This window comes from Uloborus diversus, chromosome 9, assembly GCF_026930045.1.
Source record: "Uloborus diversus isolate 005 chromosome 9, Udiv.v.3.1, whole genome shotgun sequence".
NCBI lineage: Eukaryota > Metazoa > Arthropoda > Arachnida > Araneae > Uloboridae > Uloborus > Uloborus diversus.
Genome location: NC_072739.1, coordinates 37138365 through 37162744, shown reverse-complemented (window position 1 = coordinate 37162744; position 24380 = coordinate 37138365). Strand labels below are relative to the sequence as shown.

The window sequence follows — 24380 nt, the reverse complement described above, 5'->3', positions numbered from 1 at the left end:
AATATTGTCCGGAACTACCAGACTGGACCAGGCTTTGGTTGGAATTTTGCCCGAAGGCTCTTTCAGCACGCACAATGCTGGTAATTTGTGCCCAGAAGCGCGGGCGCACAACGCAACGGTGAATCCCCGCTTCTTGCACCCTGTATTCGTTATTCGGATTGTTGACTCGCCTTTCGGGTTGTTCGTCCGATTCGTCGGCATATCAAAGCGGCACATCGTTTGGTCCATATTACCAATATTAAAATCGGTGTAATCAAAAGTTATACGGGATTGTTTCACACAGTTCAAAAAACAGGAAATTTCATCCCTGAGGTCTTCTGGGGATTTTTGAGAGTCGGTCGTCCCAATTCTCATGCTAACGTTGAAACGCTTTTTAAAATTGGCTACATATTGAGCCGTTGCTTTGAAATCCTCCAGTCCGTATTTTTTACCAATTTTTCTTGCTTGCTCTGCAAGGAGTTTGTTACTCACTGCTCGTCCGGCTTCCCGCTCCTTTTCTAAAAACTCGTAGAGGTCCTCATCCATTTCATCGGATAATGGCTTTCGGCCGCTACCAATTTTCCGGATCTTTGTATTTTTTCCAAATTCGTTGGTTGACAGAACATCTTCCTTTTTGATCCAGTCCTGTAAGCATTTTCGATCAAGTTGAAACTCGCTCGCCTTTTTATGGAGAGAAGATCCATGAGCTTCATGCCAACGCAGTATTTCGAGCTTTTTTTCTACTGTGAAGCTCCTCCGAGACATTGTCGAACAATAAACAGCAGCGCGAGAGAACAAGATAAACAGACGAAGAGAGAGCGACGAGATAAATGTGGGCAGGTGCAACGAATTCTAGCTGGGTTTATCACGTGACACGAACGGAATGCAGCGGCGTTGACCTTGATAATCTAAGACCGGTTTGGATGAATGAAGAAACTGGGTCTGGCTTCCGGTCCTTCGCTGCTGGCGTGCATGCACTGTACAGTGAGTTTCCAAAAATGAAATGTGCGGAATCAGGGGGAGGGGGGTTATATTCGGGATTATTGAAAAATTTCCCTTTCGGCGAAAAGGGGGGGGGGTATATTCGATAGGGGGGTTATTTTCGGGATTTTACTGTAGTTATGAATTTAGTCTAAATGAAAAGCCAGTAAAACACTGCCCTGGATGAAGTTTTTTCAAAGATTAACTTTAATCGTTAAATTTGTGAACCTTGGTTCAAAGCAAATGAAAACGGTTATCAACATCTAACCACCAGGAGTTATTTTAAATGCAATCAACACAAAATGTATCCTGAACGATTGCCGTCAATGCTATTTAGCGAGAGCGTTAAAGCATGTTTGGCGAGAAAGCGGTAGATATAAGAAATGATGCTGTACATCGTTTCTTAAACTGCGACCTACGAAGCCCGAGGGGTCCATTGGTGCTACTTGATTTGAATGCTACCGTTAAATTATAATTTTTACATATTGTTTAACTATAAAATCCACAACAGTAAGGGTTGCGTGTAATTTTTGAATAGTGTTTTTCCCGTTAATGGCAGAGAAAATACGAACATGAGTAAGGTAGTAATATTGCATTCAATATTGACGTACAATCTTCGAATGTTTCAGCATTAGACTACTTTTATTAAAACCACATCTATTTCATCCTTGGAACATAAATTTAATTTAATGTTCTATAATCTTTATGAAACCAATTTGCAATATATAAATTTTCTTTATACTATTCCTTGATTTACGTCGAATCTTTAAGTAATTCTGTTCAACTATAACCGATAACTTAATTCGGTCTAATAGAAGTCGCTCCAGGCGGTCCAAGAATAGGGGTACCAATAAAGCAAATAAATTGCAAAATAATCATAGTAATCCACAATAGCGCATTCGAAATTTATCTTTCAAAGGGGAGGGATGTGGTCAAGGCTTTCCTTACATGCATCTATATATATAAAAATGGATGTATGTTTGTGGGTGTGTGTGTGTGTGACCTTATACAAATCCACAGTTTTAGTCGTATTTCTTCCAAATTCGGCGCAGAGGTAAATTATTGCTGAGGACTTCAAATAGGCTGGTTTTTCTAATTTAAAAAAGATCCAAAGAGGTTCAAGTTTATATTTTTAATCATAAAAAGGCTGTTTTCGATGTAACGAATTTTCAAATTTTTATGAGTTTGGTCTGAATGAAAAGCCTGTAAAAAATGCCCTAAATGAAGTCTCTTCAAAGATTAACTGTAATCGTTAAGTTTGTGAACTTTGGTTCAAAGCAAATGAAAATGTTCAGCAACATATAACCACCAGGAGATATTTTAAATGCAATCAACACAAAAGGTATACTTAACATTGGCTGTAAAGTTGATCAGCGACAAGCGCAAAGAATGTTTGGCAAGAAAACCGAACGGAAAAGAAATGCTGCTGTTAATTGTTTTTTTAATAGCATCCTGCAAAGCAGGAATGCATTGCGATCTCCGACGGTTCTACTTGCTTTGGTATTTCCATAGCAGTAATGGTAGAGCGAAATTATGGATTAGTATTTCCCTCATGAACCGCCCAGAAAATACCAAAATTAGTTCGGTATCAATAATTCATTCATTATCTATGTACAAGCTTCAACAATTTAATGTTGGATGGTCCTTAAAATCAATATGCATATGTTCTTTATACTACTATTCCATGATTTATGTCGGATCTTTACATAATTCGGTTTAACTAAGTTTAATCGCTGCTGGCTAACAAAGAACAGGGGTAAAAAATACTAATTTCTCAAATAAATTGCAAAATAATCATATTTGTGCATAGTAGCATAACTGGAATTTGTTTTTCAAGGGGGAGGGGGGATGGTCATAAAGTTTCTTACATGCACATAAACTACCATACTAGGATTGCCAATGTGTGCTAAAACTAAAGGTTGTGAACCTTTTTTATCCGCAAAACCACGCGGAAATATAATTCGGCGGAATTCATACAGTTTGGCAGGGTTGGAGTTTTAAGTTTGAAAAAAATGCAAATAATTATTATTAAATTTAAACTGTATTAAACTGCAAAAAATTGCTACGTTTTTTATGTAAACAAATTTCTTCATTTGAAATTTTACATTACCTTAACGCTCGAGTAATAATACACCTGATGAAGCATCTTCGCCGACTAGCAATAATTTTAAATCTGTTAGCTGGTATGATGCAACTTTTGACAGAGACTACTATTGAAAAAGGCATGATGAAATATTGCTCCACAATATGAAGTTTTTTCTTCATCGTGAAATAAACTGAACAAAGCTACATTCGCAATTACAAAGCTCAGTTCGATAACTGCTATTGTAAACAGTCGAAAAATATTGGAAGTTTGTAGCTACCTCTAAGCATTTCAACCATCTTTGGAAGTTCTGTGAGATATGAATGGAAAATTATCACTGTAATAGCTTAAATTCTCTTTAACATTATAGGGATAAGGTGAAACACTTTGTATCTCACGTGTAACCACAATGGACCTTTTTACCTTTTTTAAACTTCAAGAGATTGTAATCTTCAGTGAGACTTTCGTTTTCTATCATGAACAACAAGTCATAAGAGCAGTCGATTAAGTGCTGTAGATGCAATTGAGATGTAACTATTTTCGATATAGATAGCTTTATGTTACTTGCTCGGTTGGTTTCACTCACAAATGTAATTTTTCTTTCTGTTGGGAAGGGGACTAAGAACAATATTTAGGTGAAAGTTTTGAGTTAAATTTATGGATCAGAAAAATTTGAGTCTTTTAAGTTTTAAATTTTTAGACTACATTTCAAAACGGAAAATACATTTCGTTTACTTTTAAACTGTGGATAAGGGGAACAAAATATGCAACAAGGTTCTGTAAAATATAAACAAAAGATTTGTCTATTAGGCAGTTGTAAGTACAAACAAGAAGTTTCTTTTTAATTTCATGGACTGCAAATAATATTTTTTTAAAAATCTAACACGGATATTGACCAAAAAGCGTACGCCTACTTCTTTCTCTATAACGCAGTTTAATTAACGGTTTTACGGCAAGTATTAGGATTTAAAAATTTGAACAAGAACTTAAATCTTGACAAATTTCAAATCGTTACAAGACATTAATAGTACTGTCTAACTATCATTTTTACCTACGAAAATAGAAATTTGACGTCAATATAAGAAAATAAAATGTAGCTGACATGCGTCTTTTTAGGCAAGTTACACTTATTCAATTTTACTCTAATGCATGGCACTAAATCACCATGGAAAGAGCGAGCATACACATTTTGTAAAGTTTTTTATAGTAAGCAAACTTTTTCTGCGAAATGTGCTTGCCTAAAAACATACAAAATAACCTATCACTTGGTCGCTTCATTCGAAAAACATCGCCAAAAAATCCGTAAAACGGAGTGTTATCGTCTTTTAATAACACAGACTGAATTCTTAATTTTCTGTACGGTGGGTTATCTGTTTAGCTTTTGGACATTGAGGATGATTTTAATTTAATCTGAAAATATTGTAACTGTGTCCAAGAAGACTATTTTGCCCTTATTTGTGCCTGATAATAGCGATTGACTTTTTTTTTCAAACTCACGACTCTTTCTAAGGAAACATTTAATGATTTATTTCCGAATAAAATGTATGTGAAAAGAACTGTTGTATTTTTTGATGTATTGGGGAAAACAAAACCTACAAAGGCAGCACAACGCTTTTCTTTCGAAGCATCACGTAAAAGATTTTCCCACAAGATGTGCGAAAGACACTCATTTGTCTTTGCATTAAGACAATTTATGTACCACCTGTCTGATTTAACCTCAGACAACGTACCAGTGAACACTACCGAGCCCAAACAATATTCCTCATACTTTTTTGCTTTAAGTTGATGTTACTTTTTCGGCAAATGCTTAATTTTCTGTGTTATTTAAAGTATTTTGAAAATTTGAACCTAGAAAGCGGTGTGAATGTAATTTTTTACGTTCATTCAGATAGAATTCATTCGATTATCCAAAAGATATGTTGCATTGAAAAGCACCCGGGCAACGCCGGGTAATAAGCTAGTATATATAAATATATATATATATGTATATATATATATATGAGAGTTTTCTAAGTTTTTAGCTTAATCTTTTATACTAAATGTTATACAACTTTTTATTCAAAATTTAAGAAATAGTTACAATAGTTATCATTAAAAAAATTTGCTTTTGAATGACACTTGGGTTTTGTTTGTATATTATAAGTTTCATGGGTGCAGCAGTCCATGGGAGCCAAGGCCTACCGTGTCCAACTCGGTTTTTCTACAAGCATAAATTATGCAAAGAAAAGAAGAAGCATCGTTTCTTCTACAAAGTTTTTACTCACAAGTGTCCTTTTCATTGAATTAAAATGTCCTTTTATCTGGAAGTGCCCTGCTCTTTTTTGGTCTACTTTAATATTTGTACAGAGACAAATATAACATTGTAATTAATCATTAAAGTGTGTTGTTTCACCACTAATTAGCAAAAAAACTTAATATTTTTTATACCCCGATTTATTTATTTTTTTAATACTTAAAAAAAATCGGGGTTTTGTTTATCTCTGTGAAGTCATATTTAGCTTGGGTTAGTTTGCTTATTTTACTGATTTGGTAAATTTCAGGTGGATATCAGCATTAGAATTAAAAATCATTAGAAAAAATAACGAGTTCAGCGGACCAATGAATGAGGATATACTGGTCCGCCAATAGAACGACTGATCCATATAACACAAAATGTAGTTTAACTCAACACATATTTCTGCATACATTTTGTAACGATTTTTTTTTCTCATCTTATTTATTTTTCACAAAATTATCATAATGTTGCTTTAATTTAAAATTCATAAGAGAAAAGGTTACCTAAATTTATCCAAACAAAATTAACTGCAAAAATGAAATTTCTTAATTGACACTGGTTGACTACTGGTCCCACAGGCTACTTAATTATAAAATATCATGGAGGTCGGCAGAAATTTTTGCTGGTCATTTTTATTGGTGGACCAGCGAGCCACCAATAACTTGGCACGCTGTATTTGAATGCATAAGCATTTTAATATTGAAAGGAATTTTTCCTAACTTTTGATTATTTAGCTATCAATAATTCACGAAGAGCATTTTTTATATCTTTTAGCAAAATTGGTTGAATGTATTTAAAATATTTTCATTTTATTATGAATAAATTGGAAGTAGTTTTTAAAATTTGATTTTTTTTTCCAGTTACAGTGATATACAAAAGTTACAGCTATGTTATTGCTGAAATTATAAAATTTCAGCAATTACATCTGTAACTTTTGGTTTCATTCTTATCGGACATGATATAAAATTCAATTTATGCCTTTTCAGAATGTTTGAGATGTAATTAAAGTTGTTAGAAATGTATTGCAATCATATAACGATTTATATTTTTTAATTACAAATAAAAAATAAAAATACATTATTACAGCCTCTAATTCATCATTTGTCACCCTCACATTCACCAAAATGGATACAGAATGTTCATATGATCATGTCTTCATATATGATGGAGATTCATATTCTAGTCCAGTGCTGGGTAGTTTTAGCGGTAATACAACGCCTCCATCCATTACAACCACCCAAGGATCTGTAAGTATTAAACTTCAGTGTATCTTAGACATTTTTGTAATGCTAGACTGATGATATTCCATTTACTTGTAAATTCTTGTATTTGAAAATGGCCTGAATCTGTTTTTCTGCATTTGGAAGTGTTGAGAATTTTGCATTTCGGTACTTAAAGGTGCTGTTTATCTAATGAATTTATTTCAAGTTTTCAGGATTCTAGATGTTGAAAATTTATGAAAATTAAATCAAATTCTGCATTTAAGTCTATCTGATAATTTTTGTGGCTAAAAAAAGATTTACAGCACCTCAGCATGAAGTAAAAGTTGAAAAAAATATAACTAATATTCAATTCAAATTATGTGATTGAATTCTTTTTTCAAATACTGTTTCATAGTTAAATGAAAGTTAAAAAATATGCATAAACAACATTTTTGGGCACTTGTTTTTATGATGTTAAAAACATTAAGATATTACACACATACTATTCATCTTATTAATCCCAATGCTCAGTAAATGCTCTCTCTTAGTTAATTTCTGAAGATATTGTTTATACACGAGGTCTGTAATATGTTATAAGATTGTGAGCATTATAGTGTGATACACTGTAATGCTCACAATCTTATAATACATTGTTCATAAAAGGATTACAGGAAGCATTTAGTAAGGATTAATGAGTTTTACGTTATACACTAATCTTATTAAGAGAGGAGACAAAGGAAAGTAGTTTAATATATTTCCTACAAGAGATTGTATTTGGTTTACAAAATTATGTACAGAATTGGTGTACATTGTTTTGGTAATATTGCTACTCTCAAAACAGATAAGAAATAGTGCAGGGATTTATTTCCAGAAGTTAGTCTTGTTAAATTACAATGCAGTTATTAGGGATGTGCCGAATAATGGGCAGTAATCAGTAATCGGGAATTAGCTACTTTGCTGATTATTCATAATCAGCCAAATTTTTGCCGATTAATCAGCAGAAAAAATATTTAAAAAATGCTTTTTAATACTTTTAAAATGTTTTTGTATTCTTTGCACAAGAAACCAAGATGAATAAATTTATCAACAACCAATGAATTGAATTTTCTGCTACATAAGTATAACATGTAAGTGTACTGTCTAAAACAAGGACAAGCAATACAAAATTTGCTAAAACTCAATGAAATGTTGAAATTAATGGTCACAGCTGATGTTCGCTTAACAGTATTATTAATTATTCAATCCGGATATTCTTAAATTGTAAGGCAAAAACATAAGTATTAAAAATCATGGCTTGCTATATAGACACCAAAACATATCACTGTAGTAAATCATCATGACCATTAATCGGCCCTGACAATTAATGAGACGATTATCAGCAACTGATTAATTGATAATCGGTAATAGACCAATTTGCTTATCGGTGCACCGCTAATATTTTTTCATGTTGGTTTGATTAAAACTGCTGCATGTTCTTACTTTATAATATCTTTTCAGATGCTGGTTTTACTTTACAGCGACACAAATTACGTGAGAAATGGCTTTGAAGCTGTGTTTAGCGTTTCATCTTGTCCATTGAATTGCAGCAACAGAGGAATATGTCGAAATCACCGATGTTTATGTGATCCTTTATGGTCTGGTCGTGGATGTGAATTCAGCCTGTGTCCTAATGATTGTGGTACTTCTGAAGGCCTAGGTGAATGTGATAACAATGGTTCTCAACCATTTAAGTGCAAGTGCAAACCTGGTTATTCTGGAATGGATTGCAGTCTTCCAGATTCAAATAAAAGTGGGGGAAACACTTGGCACTTGCTGTCATCAGGCGATATCAGTGAAAGAGCTGGTCATGTCGGTGTATATATACAAGAAACTGATAGCTTTTATGTTTTTGGTGGTTACACTTTTAACAGAGTTTTAGGCGATGCATATATGTACTCATTCGAAAGTAGTCAGTGGTACAATATCACAAAAGCATATTCACCTAGTCCACGACATGGCCATGCTGCTGTTATATATCAAGGTAACATCATCATCTTTGGAGGAGAGCTGGAAAATGGAACTTTGTCCAATGAATTGTGGTTTTTTAATGTGTCTGGATTAAGTTGGAGGCTTTTAACTCCTAAATTTAATTTTCTTCCACCCCCACTTACCAAACACTCAGCAACATTAGTTGACTCTTCCATGTTGTATGTGATTGGTGGTAGTTTATCAGACGGAACATTTTCATCCAAAATGTACAGAATCAATATTCATGAGTTGTATAGATGGGAAAGCATCAGAACATTTGGCAGCAAAGAGAGCATCCATCGATTAGTTGGACATAGTGCCGTTTACCACCATCCAACAAAAACTATTTTTATTTTTGGGGGTATCACAGCTGAATATTCTCATGTGAGTAAGCTCAGCAATCAGATGCATGCATATCATGTTGAAAAAAAATATTGGATAAGGATCAAATATCAAAGTGAGCTTGTGCCATTAGAGAGAGCTTTTCATACTGCTGAAATAGTTGGTGATTATATGATCATATATGGAGGTTATACTCATAAGCATGTGGAAGAAGAAATTTGTTACGACAACGAAACACATTTGTATCATTTACGGTGCCATAAATGGATTGATGTACCAAGGCTGAAGAGTGAATTTACTGGTAAAGTTGCTTCGTTATTGCATTGTTTTTTATTATTTTTTTTTCATGTTTTCTATGTTTCTTCTACGTTATGTAGCTTCTATGATTTTACAAATTCTATTTTTAAAGGTTCAATTTGGAAAGTGATAATATGATTTTCTGTTTAAGATGTCTTAAATTTTAAATCCAAAAACTTTAATTCAAATACTTTTTTTTTTAAAGCTTGAATCATGTTTACTTAACATTGAATTTTTAGTGAACGTCCTTGTTTTTAAAAATGTTAATTAAGAAGGTGCAATTTGAAAAATGATAATATGATTTTCTGTTAAAGATTTGTTGAAAATTTTTTAATGTGTTATAACAGCGTTTCTTAATTTCTTTGATGAGTGGAACCCTTTTAAATGCTGACTTTCTTCGAAGAACAGCGGTTTTTTCATTCATAGTTTGCAGTGGCGTAGCCAAGATTCTGTTTTTGAGGGGGCTCAGGTTCTTACCCCAAAGAGACTATTATGCTAACTATTTGTTATTAAACCGCATATTAAATAGATTTCAGTTTAAGTCGTGTTACTTACTGATAACTGCTAACTATTATTTGTAAAAAATACCACTGAGCCGGTATTTGCAATTCTGAATATTTTTAAGGGGAATAAGTAATCAGAGAATGTATATATGAGTTGCATGATTAAATTATTTTCTTAGCAAGAAAAGGAAATACTGCTCTGTTTTACCTACAATAGCGTTATTAATTCAGTTAAATTTAGACAGAAAAAGTTTTTGTGCCTTTTAAATTAAAATGTCTCTTATTTTGTAACACTTTTTAAAGTTATTTATTAATCAGAGACTTTGATGTCAATGTGTGTTGACATTAGACAGTGCTAGATCATTTAGACGCTCTTGACCAGTACTGCTTCTTAAATTTGTCCACACTCCTTAAATGTTGAAATTGTCTTTTCCACTGCTGCCATAAATGGAGAGTGGCTATTATATAAAATAAGAGCAGAATATTTGAAATTGAGGTCAAAAATCATAATTTTAGGCAACATTTGGTAATGTTGTTGGAAAGATGGTTTTAGGTGCCCTCCCGAAATTTTTTAACATGGAAGTCAATTTAAAACTATCTTTAGTGATATTAGCAGGTCAATAGCTTCTTCCAGACATTTTCAAAATATAAATTTTTAAAGCGCAATTTGCTATCTTTGGAGAAATTAGGTGAGAAGGAGGTGTTTTGATCTTGGAGAAATGTTAGATGTTGAAATTTAAAAGGCAGCATTTCAGGTTCTTTTTGACAGCTTAAAATTTGCATTATCTTACGACCAAACGGCACGACCTTGAGGGTCACGAATTTTGACAAAATTCCAGCTGTAGGTCCATTCCCACTAGGTATGAGCGCAGGTAAAGCGGTTTGACTGCATAGGGCCTGGTTTGGCTGCAATGAGGGCCCAAATTAGTTAGTTTGGCCCTAGAAATGCAATGGTGTTTCCATTGGAATTTCAGACTTCGACACTACGTTCAATATCCCAACACCTTTGGCATCTTTTGTTAGTAAATTGAGTATAATTGAGAACACGTATTTATTTATGGGCCCTATCTAAGTTATTTGAAAAGTCGAAACGATCTTTTATTTTTTTTTTGTGTTTGTGCCATGTGCAATAAATCAGAACTTTTTCACCTCTCCCATTTTTGCTTATCAATGTGGAGTATATTTGATAGCAGACGATAAATATCCAGTTGAAGTAAATGTTTTCATTAGCAAACGATAAATACTTTTTATTAGCACACGATTAATATAAAACGAAAATAATTAGTTTCATTTGCAAACGATAAATATCTTGTAACTATGTTATTTTTAGCCATCAAGTTATTGAAATTAAAAGTAGTAACCAATTTAAATTTGAGAACCGCTTATTAAAAATTAGTATCCAACATAATTAATTCGAAGATAAGCATGCAAATGGCTCATACTGCAGTACAATAGCAGAAAAATGGATAAGAATTGTGATTTTAAAGGGAACTCCGTTGCATCCTGTGTCCAAATTATCCCCCCATTGCAGCCAAACTAGGGCCTATGCAGTCAAACCGCTTTACCTGCGCTCATACCTAGTGGGAATTGACCTATATCTAGAATTTTGTCCAAATCCGTGACCCTCAAGTTCGTGCCGTTTAGTAGTTAGATAAAAACTAAAATTATTCCTACAGTGGTTAACCGAGATGGGTAGTAATGCTCAGATTACTTTACGAAAGTAAAAGTAAATTTATTTTTAATTTTGAAAAGGCGCCATTTTTATCGATATTTTTTAAGTGACAAATTCAAAGAGGGCGAAAGAAAACATGCTAGTCTCACGGAACTCCTGAGAGCTCCGTGGAACCCAAGGGTTCCGCAGAACACAATTTAAGAAACGCTGTGTTATAAGATACAAAGTGGATTTTTTAATATTGATTTGAAAATTCTTCTTAGTTTCTACGAATCCAATCCATCAAGGAGTGTTTTCCCATTCTATGGCAGTAAGGCGTGATCATACCTTATTAATATTTGGTGGATATAGTGGACTGATGCGTTCACATTTACTGGCTTATGTTTTGCCTACATCTGTGCTCAGCGATCAGCTATTAATCAGTCCTTGTTCAAGGTTAGTATAAAGTTTTAAACATTTACTTCTTGTATGACTTAAAATTTAATCTCATGTACTTTGCATGTAATCCAAACTTAAACAGTAGGGTGGGCCGAAAAAACTTTTTTTGGAAATCTGTTTTTGGATAGTGCGGAAAAGTTGCTATATGGGCCCATTATTACCCATAAAAAATTTCGCTAAATTTGTTTAATATTTAGCCGGCGCTATTTGACCTTGAAAAACTAAAAAAAGGACGAAAATGCACTTTTTTCAAAAAAAAAAGGGGGGGGGGGGGGTCAAAAATAAAAGTTTGAAGCTAGTTTCAACAAACATTAGAAGTATCTGTCAGTGAATTAGTTAAAATCCTCAAAGATTTTTATACATTTCGTAGAATATTTAGCTACGCTCCTTTAAGACTGAAACATTGGAAAAATGAAAAAAAAAAAAAAATTAAAAGTAGTTTCGAAATAAGTAAGTACTGAAATGTTATGCAATACAATACTTAGAACTAGTATGTTGTGGCCATCACGAAACTTTCTTCTATATTTTTCCTTTTTCTGATCCCTCCTCATGCTTGACGAGGAAGCAATATTCCTAACAAAAACAAAATTACACATGCAAAAACTTGACGACCATCCCAATGTCCGAATTATTGTAAAAACAAAACAAAGAGCGAAAATTGAAAGTTACTTTAAAAGCCTTACTTCAATTAATTACAAATATTTTATTTATTAACAAACATAAGATGGCAACAGTTAAAAATTTTAAATCATTGAGATAATATTTCCGATCATTTCCATACAATTAAAATCACGAGAAATACGCAGACGACAATCTATTACGATTTATCTTTCTTATTGTTGCATTAATAAAACTATTTTTATTCGCAAAAAAAAAAAAAAAATCAACACCTCTTGGAGCGATTGGAGTCAAAATTGAACCAAAGCCTGTTTACGTATGGATTCACATATATTCCAAATTTCAACCAGAACGTAGCATTACTTCTTGAGATAGGGCACTCACAATGGAAAAAAAGAACGGGCGATTGCGCTACCCCCCTTTTAGCTGTTGACACCAAAATATAATCAGCTCTTATACCCACTAAGGGCTACTTGTCAAAAAATTTTTGTTTGATTCCATTCGTTATTTCTTGAGATACAGCAGTCACAATTGACGATAAAAAACGTTCTATAACTCAATCCCCGTTTGAGCTATTGACACCAAAATTGAATCAGCACCTGCTCCTGTTAGGGGCAACATATGGACCAAATTTTGTTTGATTCCGCCAGTTACTTCCTGAGGAATAGCAAGCACGCGTAACTCAAAAAACGTCCCATTGCTCCACCCCCCCTTGGAGGAATTCGCGCCAAAAACTAATGGGCACAAGTTCACATAGGGGCACATATGTGTACCAAATTTCGGTCAATTTCATGCGGTAGTTTTTGCTGTAGAGCGGCCACAAAAAACTGGTCACACACAGACGTGACACACACACATACACACACACATACATACACACACACAGACAGACAGACATTTTCCAAAAATAGTCGAAATGGACTCGGCACACCTCAAAACGTTCGAATCCGTCAAAATTCGAAATTCGAAAATTTGCACGAATCCAATACTTTCTTCTATATATTAGATATAGAAGAAAGTAAAAAACAGTGAAAATTCAATTTTATGCGACATTTGTACGCCAATTTTTACTTTCTTCTATATCTAATATATAGAAGAAAGTATTGGATTCGTGCAAATTTTCGAATTTCGAATTTTGACGGATTCAAACGTTTTGAGGTGTGCTGAGTCCATTTCGACTATTTTTGGAAAATGTCTGTGTGTATGTGTGTGTGTGTGTATGTGTGTCACGTCTGTGTGTGACCAGTTTTTTGTGGCCGCTCTACAGCAAAAACTACTGCATGAAATCGAACGAAATTCGGTACACATATGTGCCCCTATGTGAACTTGTGCCCATTGGTTTTTGGCGCGAATTCATCCAAGGGGGGTGGAGCAATGGGACGTTTTTTGAGTTACGCGTGATTGCTATTCCTCAGGAAGTAACTGGCGGAATGAAACAAAATTTGGTCCATATGTTGCCAGTAACAGGAACAGGTGCTGATTCAATTTTGGTGTCAATAACTCAAACGGGGGTTGAGCTATAGAACGTTTTTTTTGTCGTGAATTGTGACTGCTGTATCTCAAGAAATAATGAACGGAATGAAAGAAAAATTTATCGGCAAGTAGCCCTTAGTGGGTATAAAAGCTGATTTTATTTTGGTGTCAACAGCTAAAAAGGGGGGTAGCGCAATCGCCCGTTCTTTTTTTCCATTGTAAGTACCCTATCTCAAGAAGTAATGCTACGTTCTGGTTGAAATTTGGAATATATGTGAATCCATATGTAAACAGGCTTTGGTTCAATTTTGGCGCCAATCGCGCCAAGAGGTGCTGATTTATTTTTATTATCATTATTTTTTTAGCGAATAAAAATAGCTTTATTAATGCAACAATAAGAAAGATAAATCGTAATAGATTGTCGTCTGCGTATTTCTCGTGATTTTAATTGTATGGAAATGATCGGAAATATTATTTAAATGATTTTAAATTTTTAACTGTTGCCATCTTATGTTTGTTAACAAATAAAATATTTGTAATTAATTCAAGCAAGGCTTTTAAAATAACTTTCAATTTTCGCTCTTTGCTTTGCTTTTGCAATAATTCAGACATTGGGATTATCGTCAAGTTTTTGCATGTGTAATTTTGTTTTCATTGGGAATATTGCTTCCTCGTCAAGCATGGGGAGGGATCAGAAAAAAAAAAAATAGAAGAAAGTTTCGTGATGGCCACAACATACTAGTTAAAAAATGCACACACTCAAATAAAAAATAGTTACATAAGATGCTAATTTTTCAATCTTTGGTTTCAATAGTTTCTTCTGAATAATAAACGGCGCTCAACTACTTCCATTTTTTCTAAGATTATTTTATAACTATTTTATATATAATTGACAAATAGAGCCCTTCAGTATTAAAAAAATGTGAATCCTCTGAAGTCTTTTAAACTGATTAATGAATTGAACGCAAGTATTCTTCTTTTTCTCACGCCATTTCTTCCTCTCGACTTTATGACCCACTTAAGAGAAATACCCCCCCCCCCGACAAGAAATGCAGTAATTCTACACCTCCACAGCTGGGAATTAAGCAATTAAAGGGGTCCTCTCATGTGTCCAATGTCCACAATGAGTTGCCACTGAGGCATCTTATACTGGAATCGGACAGTTGCACTAAGTGACCACATTCATATTCATATTCTGGAGCTATCGAACAACTTCTTAGAGATTGTAAAAAAAATCCGGTGGTCAAATTTGATAAAATTGACCGCAATCTTCTGGTTTTGGACATGGAAGATATAAAAAATTTAAATACTGAACAACAATATTTGTATAGAATCTGTCCTGCTGTAAAAGATGGTAGTTGTCCTTCAAGCGTGGCTGACAGTAGCCCAGGCAAACTCAGTCAGTCATGCGCGATGGCTGACAACTGCAAACCATTTGTTACGCTTGTATATAGGCACTCCTACTCCATCAGAAAATCTTACAATGCTTGTAAAGAATGTAATGTTAGTTTATGCTCCAATGTGGTTTGAAATAAAAATGAAACCGAACTGCCAGTACGCCGCCCAACATTTTTGGAAAATAATTTCTCTTGCAAGGCAGTTTCCAGACAACGTTAAGGAGATAATTTTCAAAGTTCTCTCAAGTAATGCATATTTCGCTCATCCTGAACAGCTACTGTTGACAATGTTGTTTGACTCAAGAAAATACATTCGGGAATTAGCTGTTAGGCGCATTCTAAACTCTAGAAATAAGAAGACGAAGAGCTCGGATGGTGTACAATTTTTTTTAGCGTCCTAAACTCAATTTTGAAGCCGTTGATTATGTTGATTTAGTTGATTGGGCAAACTGTGTTGTAACAGAGTCAACTCTTACAATGCATCTAAAAGACCAACAATGGAAAGAAATGTGCAAAGAACATTCTACATAGTTTACTTTCGAGAAATTTCCCTGTCACACGCAAGCTGTGAAACATTGTGTGAAACTAATAACCGAAGCTGCAATAAAAGTTCGTGGTGAAACTGCACGAGATGGATACATTCGTGCCAAACTTCAAGCTAGGAAAGAACTTCCCTCATTTGATAAAAAGGGACAATATTATTCCAAAAAATAATATTCATTATGCATGAGGTATTATAAATCAAATTTGAAGATTTCTTTTTTAAAATTTTATTATCTATATATGTAATTCTAGAAAATGTATGATACTATTGCGTGATAATAATTACTATGATTAATAGTGCTATTTAATTAATTAGTCTATGATTTTAATTTTGAAAAATAATTTTCACATTGGTTTTTAAAGAAATTCAATATTTTTTTCATTTTTCTCCAATTTTTGATGTCGAAAAGGAGCGGTTAAATGCTCATTAAAATCAATGAAACATTTTATGGGCTCGAACTGGTTCATTTATATAACATTTTCGGTGCATTCCAGCAAAATATTTGGAATTTATTTTTTTTTTTTAAATTTCGACAAAAATTCATTTTTCTCTTTTTTTTCGGTTTTTCAGTGTCAAATAGCGTCGGCTAGATATTTTTTAATATCCAAGAAATTTTTTGTGAGCGCTAATTAGTACACTACGCAACTTTTGCGCGCTATCCAAAAATTGATTTCGAAAAAAAAATTTTTTCAGCTTATTTCGGCCCACCCTATTAAACAGGTAAATACATTAACTTGTTTCTTTTGCATAATCTTGAAATTAATTTCTCTGTTGAATCAGAAAATATAATTGTTTGAACTCTGCAGTATGTTATTTGAAATTATTTATTATTTTTATTTTAAACCATTCATTTTCTGTTCAACAATGAACTCAATAATGCTAAATAGCTTGTATCTTACTGATGAATTTCGCGCATATGCTTTCAAACAATACTTGTGTTTAAATTGATATTTTTATTGTTTTTGGAATCTCATCACATTTTTAGCTCTTCTTCCGACACTTGTTACACCTACATACTGTTCACACACACATATTATTTTTTTTTCCTTTGTGGAGAAATGAAGTTTTGCTTGTTTAATAGCAAGTTTAAACCAAATTCGGTTATTATTCATATTATTAAAAGAAAAAGAATTCATTTTTTTTGATCAAAAAAAAACTTAGTGGAACCTAGGCTGATTAAATTGTTTGTAGGTATATTATTTTTGAATAGTAGTGCCTTGTCATTTGAAAATTAGTTTATTGGACCTATAAAATGAAATGAAATTTTCCGCTAATGGCGGAAGCCTCGGTAGTTCAGTACCCCCCATTTTAACCAGGTTATGCTTAATTCAGGAAGAAGAAAAAAAAAAGTGCACTATTCAATCTTTGAAAAGTGAAGTATAATAGTCTTTTTATTTGTTAGCTGAAAGTAATCTCCAATTTATTTAGAAGTACAGTTGAGTCTCAGTTATCCACCATAAACAGGCCAGTGGATAATGGGGAAAGAGGTGGAAGGGGTATATTAAGAAAGAAATTTAAAAAAAATATGAAAATAAGCTTCTGAATCAACTTAATGCCATTGATTTACACAAGGGAAATTTTAATTGGAAAATGAAGAGATCTTCATCTGCCTTCCTGATGTATCTTGCTTCTCTGCTGCCCAGTTTCACCATGCCAATAACTTTGACTTTTCGTTGCTCACATATGTGATGGCTGCTTCTAAAAATTTTGACACCTTATACCTTGACTACTTTTTGGCACTTAGCAGTCTCAGGTTCTTCAACATCTGCAGCATCATCGCTATTAACAAGCGCGGAAATTTCTTTATCGGTAATTTTGTACTGGTCATTTCTTGAAAGTTTCCCCTGTATCCAGTCTTTTTCATGTTCAAGCTTGTTTTGCATTGATTAAACAATATTCTTCCCTTTTTAACTTTCCACTCTCATAATTGTTATGAAGGCTACAATAAAACAAGCTGTAACTTTAAAACTTGTGAATGAAAAATCTCTTTATGCATTGAACACTGAAAAAAAAAAAAAAAAAACTAGTTTATTAAGATAGAATATACTAGCACTTAGGGCAAACGGTAATGAATTCCCTCAGTCCAAAACACATTAGTAGCAAGTTGCATACACTCACTGATGCCTGCAAGCTGTTAGCTGACTATTTTTCAGATATTTTATTTTTGCATTAAATAGTTAAATAAAATGCAAATGCTGTTAGTGCAGTTGTCCGTTCTGGTCGCTCATTTACCAATAAATAACAACTCAATTAGTGGACTGTACGCTTTTATTTTGGTTGTTCTCTCAGCAGCCTCATTTTTCATAGCTCGCCGGGATACACTCTTATCTCCGAATACAAATGCCGCTTACACTCTCATTCTCTGTTTACATCATGTACAGCGCCCTCTATGTGTTAATTGCAACAAATGGAATTTTAATTTCAAACAGCTGAGGATAACAGAATAGCAGATATCTGAAAGGCAGATGTGGATAACTGGGACTCTACTGTAGTTCTTTGTAGGTATGTAGTTTTAGTTATTTTTGTATGTGCGTAATCTAACTCGAATTCAACTGGCTCATGTAAAATATTTCATTTTTCGATTCCAACAGAAATGTGAAAAAATGTGTTAAATATTTATTTTCTGTCTTTTGTAGTCCTTTCACTTTGACTGAATTTTTGCTCAACCGGCTTACTGAAGTTTTTAGACTCGCTTGCTAAGATGGGCTTAACTTTTCTCATTACTGTCACTCAACTCTGATTTGTTTCTTTTTATGAATATTTGTTCTTTTATGGAATGCATATAAATTCTTTCTTGCTTCTAAAATTTTAATGATTTTTTTTTTCCTGTTGCAGGCATAAACACATGGAAAGTTGTATTGCTAATTTAGCTTGTGGCTGGTGTTTTGAAAATAATGTTTGTATTGAAAGAAAAAATAGCAAAGTGAGCATTTTTCAGTCTTAATATGTACAGTCGGACCTCGATATAAGGTCTCCCCTTGGGACTTCACGAAACTGACCTTATAAGCGGGATGACCTTATAACAGATTCATATGTATTATTAATAAATAAGCAAGGATATACATCAATTCTTTGCCGAATTTACTACATTGAAATATATCTGTTAGTTAGTTTGTAATAGTTTAATCGATTTAAATTAATTACAATTTTTGAATAAATACGAAATTTTTAACCGACTTTGAAAATTTTCTGTAAAGAATAAAGCCGAGTACAAATATGCCCAAGCAAAGTACTGATGCACAGCTAACCTTACTTGAAATTATCAATAATACAGGGCTGTTGTGATTTTTCTTTAATTTCTATATTATTTGAAACTTTCCTTCAGCTCTTTTATGGCTATTAAAAAAAAAAGTCTCAGGGCATGTTCACGCTGAGTGCTTGTGTTACTTCTTCAATTTTAGTATTACTTTCTGCTGTATTATCTGCACTTAATGCTATGTTATAGTAGGAGAAATGGCTTTTCACTTTTTAAGGGTCTTATATTGCGTAAAATTCTTTGGAAGTGAATCTGTTAAGCACTGAAATCATTCATAGAAAGTCAGACAAAAGTGACCTTTTAAGGGATTCCTGTATTACGACCTGACCACATAGTATCCAATAATACATAACATAGAATTCCTGTTCAATGAGCCAGGTCTTCAAGAAAAGTGACCTAAAATGCAAGGTGACTTTATAAGAGGGTGACCTTATATCAAGGTCTGACTGTATAGACACACAAAAAATTCAATAATGGAAGCTTTCCAAATTACCCCCTGTACAAACTAACATTTGAAAAGTTGGCAAATTCACCCTGTACATAGCAAAGTCATGTAAGTTGACTATATTTTTGTTTTAATTAATGTTAAATGTTTAACAAGTAGTTTACTTTCATTATAAAATAATGCCACATAAAATCTTTTGCATTTTTACCTAATCCCCCCCCCCTTTTTTTTGTAAATCTACAATTTTGGAAAAAGGTTGTCAGGTGTGAAAATGAATTTGAAATTCTGCATAAGTTTAAATTTGAATGCTTGTCAAAATTTGTTAGAACAAGAATATTACCTATATTTATAACAAATAAAATGAGATGTATGAAAATTGTTGCTTAAATTTAATTTTGTGGCATTGTCTTTTACCAGAAAAACTTGAACTTAACATCACTTGGTGTAAAAGTTGCTATCGTGGAAAGTTGAAGCTATTTCTACTTTGGATAACATGTGGAGTTATATTGTATTTGCAGTTTACCTTTTTCAATCAACTATGTTTAAAAAAAAATTCTGTTCAAAATTGATGCATTTAGTTATGTTTAATAATGAAGATCAAGATAATTATTTAGTTCTTTTCAATTTTGCTTGACATTTATACTAAAATGATCAAAATTTTAAAACTTCATTGTTAATAATGTATACATATATATATTTTGCAGACCTGCAGTAAGTTTTCTGCAGAAACGTGTCCTGGCTTATGCTCTGTTTTAAGTGACTGTCTTTCATGCTTAATATGGGGACAATCTCCTATTGTGAATGAAATTAGTGATCTTCATGACCCATTTCCATCCGTCTCATGTGCATGGTGTGTTCCAGATTTTCAGTGTCATTCAACTAATGGTAAATATTTTTTTTGACTAAGCCATGAACACTTGTTACCTCTTTGTATCAAATTATGAACATAGTTATGGAATACTAAGTTGTATAACTCTTTGTAGGCTATACCTATGTTCTTTAAGCAATTTTGGATCACTACATCAAAATATTTTAAGTGCTAGTTAATGCTGAGAAATAAAATTTGTAATGTGCAGTCTGAGTAGTCAGTCTTTGTTTGATATTTAATTTTTGTACAAAAAAAAAAGTTAGATTTCTCAAAGATGTGTAAGTTTTTTATAAATGTGTTTCTGCTTAACGAGTGATATATATTTTTTTAATTTCGTACTGTCCTTTTCTCTCTTTTAATTTAGGTGCATTTAGAAATTTTTGTTGTCAAATTAATATTTTCTTTTTTCTTTTTTAATTTTCCCTTTATTTTTTATTTCCTGAATTTTCTATTTTTTCCTACTTAGATGGATCTTCAAATTGCTCTTCAAATGTGAACATCAGTGACCAAAGGCCTAACTTGTCTCCTGGAAAGTCAAATTGGTGGGGTTCAAAAGGGGTTGATGTGCTCTCCCTTGAAGAATGTTACACAAGAGATTCGCCTCCTGGCCTTGTATCTGTGAAATACAGACACCCTGTGAATTGGTCACAACCAGATGACGTAAATATATAATCATTGTTAAAGAAAAAATATTTGTATTATTCTGCTTTATAATTCTGGAGCGTCGTTTTAGTTTTAATTTCAGTTTGAATCCTATTATGTTTGAATAGTCATAAGCACTAGGATATAATGCAAGTTTTCCCTCTATCACTGATCCATACCTCCCACCATCATTAATCTTCTCTATAAATCAGGAATGTCAGTCCTTGTCTTATAATTAACACTTTTACGACACTATGAAGTCTGTTGCTTCACTGTAAAGGCTGTGAAATTATTTTTTAATAATATTGTTTCCTCATGTTTTTCTAAATGCAAGATAGTTGACATTTGATGTAATGACTCCTGTCATACAGACTCCTGTCATACAGTCGCAATAACAAGATGTCATTATGCTGCAAATGTGCTAGAGATTGCAAGTTTTTCAGTTATTTTAAAACATTGGAATAACTTTTACAATTTATGTTTGATGTTAAAAGAAAATCAAGAAACTAATAAAATATCAATAATTGCATACAGTAAATAATAAAATTAATACCACTCTGTAAATTATACCTAACTTTTTTTGAATTTTTCTAAAAACTAATTTCCGAATGTCTATGTTTTTGGACGGTTTTTATTCAATCCTTTAACCCTTTTGTCATCAAATAACTCCTTTTAATTGAAAAAATTTTCTTTCAGAAACATAGAATTGTTAATTATTACTTTTTGAATAGATGGTCTTGAGAATTATGTACTAGGAGAAACTTAACTTTGGATGTTATATTGGAATAAATGAATCATTTTGCTTGTTTTAATGGACATTAATAAAAGATTGCATCTATAGGATAGGAAATCGGACTTTATGTATCCGTTGTTGCAACAAAAGGGTCGCCAGAGGCGTGCACAGAAATTTTCGGGCCCGTCACAAATGACTTTTTGGGGCCTTCCTCCATATTGTTTATTTCTATATTTCACCCCTAGTTTTAAAAATATTGGACCCTCTTCAGGCTCGAGCCCAGGTGTGATGATGCATTTCACATTTTTATTGCTAAAGGTCTTGTTCCCCATTTTTTTCCTATCAATTTAATCATTCTCCCCCATTTTGTTTTGTTTTCAGGTGCATTCCCTTTTTCCTCTGGGTTCCCCTTTAATTTCTGCACATTTTGATGTATCAATTAAGTGTTCATCTTATTTCCGCAATTTTAGTGTTGCATTCATGTTTTTCGTTTATAGTCGAAAATCCGTAACTTTTTCATGTTCTTGCATCGCCATTGAAATTCGTTAGCGTCTTTTCCATCGCGTCCTTTCTTCGTTGTTTAGGTGCCAGACAAACTGATTGGTTCTTGCTCATTACGACATCCCCTACCTGATCGCTCATTCGCCAACTCTTTTTTCCACCCCACTTCATTTTGCCAGTTGATCTCGTGAGGAGTGGATGCACATTGGTGGCGAGCAAAGTTTTAACGGGGCGGCAGCATTCTCGGCAATCTGAAATGGCAGTCGGCGAAAATGAGGGCTTAGCGCTCGATCAGACTTAATTTTAACTACAATGTGATTTTCCGTTATGCCTTTTTGATGCATATCTACCCCAGAAATAGAAGAAGTAATACGTTTCAAAATTGATGCTACCCTATACTGTTCATCCGATGACGACGACATTTCTTTCGTCTATCTTCAATTTGCCCTGCCCGATTGTGTAATCTAATGATCGCCCAAAATATCCGTAAACTGAAACACACTCGTCATGCGGCAGCGAGTTTGTGTGATGTCCGATGCTTGTGATGAAAAACCACCTGAATCTATGTAGTGAGGCGAGCCATCTTCTAAAATCGTCACCCACGCTAGCAATTTCTGGGTTCTCCAAGCCAATGTCTTATTTGTCTAATTCATTTTTTTTCGAACAGTCATTTGAGAATTTGTCCCCCAGCAACCACCTGAACAATTTTAGTTTCCAGCTCTTCTCAGCAATATTATTAAATTTTGTTCTTATGTAACTATGCTATTTTTATTCTTGGGGTGATCACAGTCTTCAAAGCGATGTCTATCAAGTGAAACGTAATGACCTTCTTAAATAAATATTAGAATATCTGGTTTTTTTCTGTGCCTACAACAACACTCAACATGGGGTAAGTCTCTTAAGATTTTTAATGATCGACGAGCATTCAAGGCAGTCGTTGGCCTCAAGTTATTGCGATGGCAATGCTATCCACGGCCTAAAAACTAGTTTGTAAACTGTTAATGAATACAAACTGAATTTTCTAAAATTAGAGCAACTCGTCATGACACCGGGCCAACAGGTGTTTCTTCTCCCCCTGTGCACGCCCCTAATTGTCGTGGTAATGAGTGATAATTCTAAAAAGCATTGTCTTTTTTTTTCTTGTTTGATCACTACTCATGTAATTGTAGTTATGGTATAAAGTGCGTCCAGTATGCACAGAATTTCAGCAGCAATGCAATGCTCTATATTAGTTGACCCATTGGTTGACATACATCACCAGTCTGACCTACCAGTTGCGCCCAATGTCACAAAAATGTAAGGAAGTAAAGACATAAAACCAAGTTCCACTATCTATGCAGAGCCCCTACAGCAGCCACTCTTATTTTTATGGTATTTACATTATTGAAAATGTGCTTAGTTGGAACTGCTTTTTAAAGCCTAGAAATGCTTAATTTTTTCCTCAAAAATGTTTTATCTGCTAAAATTGCTTCATAGTATTGATTGAAATAAATTTATTATTTTTAGCATTATTCTATTAGTGTTGTAGGTTCAGCACGTCCTCTTCTTTTTATTTCATAGGTTACATACCTACATCAGGCATCTGAAGATTTGTTCTTTAGATCAGAAATTCAAAGGAATGACTCAACTGGAATGGAAGAGAATATTGTGAAATTTATAGGATTTCTTCATCCACTTGATGCTAGGCCTTTATCTGCTAGAATACCACAAGTGCGACTCTCTATATGTTCTGCTGGTTCTGCTGCTGTGTTAAAACTTAGCAATGATTCAACATCTGACCATTTGGTAAGCTATTTCGAAACTTTTTGCTTTGTGAATCATCAAGACTTGCATTACTCCTTGCTGCTTTTCATGTAGCCAGTTTTCCATGATCTTTTTTTATTGCTTAACTAGCGCTTAACTATTGCTTTGAGCGATCTCACCTGAAAATAAAAATTGTGTCAAGTGACATTCAACAATCAAGCTTATATAAAAGGAAAAAAAAAAAAAATCATGCAAAATTTTGCTTCCAAGCAATGACGACAGATATTAAAATATATTAAGAAATTAAATCAAGAAAGAAAGAAATGATGGATTTAAAAAGCGTAAGCATGGAAATACAAAATAAAATAATTTCAAGCAATT

At 33.4% G+C, this 24380-nt stretch overlaps 1 protein-coding gene across 1 annotated transcript in view; it reads left to right on the top strand.

The window, feature by feature from the left end:
- Positions 1 to 24380, top strand: part of LOC129230161 (multiple epidermal growth factor-like domains protein 8) — a 119828-nt gene that overhangs the window by 12434 nt on the left and 83014 nt on the right. Inside the window, exons 2-8 of the mRNA XM_054864563.1 lie at positions 6405 to 6565; positions 8018 to 9170; positions 11605 to 11776; positions 18647 to 18734; positions 20217 to 20397; positions 20847 to 21040; positions 23817 to 24041. Coding sequence (XP_054720538.1) covers positions 6405 to 6565; positions 8018 to 9170; positions 11605 to 11776; positions 18647 to 18734; positions 20217 to 20397; positions 20847 to 21040; positions 23817 to 24041 — 2174 coding nt within the window. The remainder of the gene's footprint in view (positions 1 to 6404; positions 6566 to 8017; positions 9171 to 11604; positions 11777 to 18646; positions 18735 to 20216; positions 20398 to 20846; positions 21041 to 23816; positions 24042 to 24380) is intronic.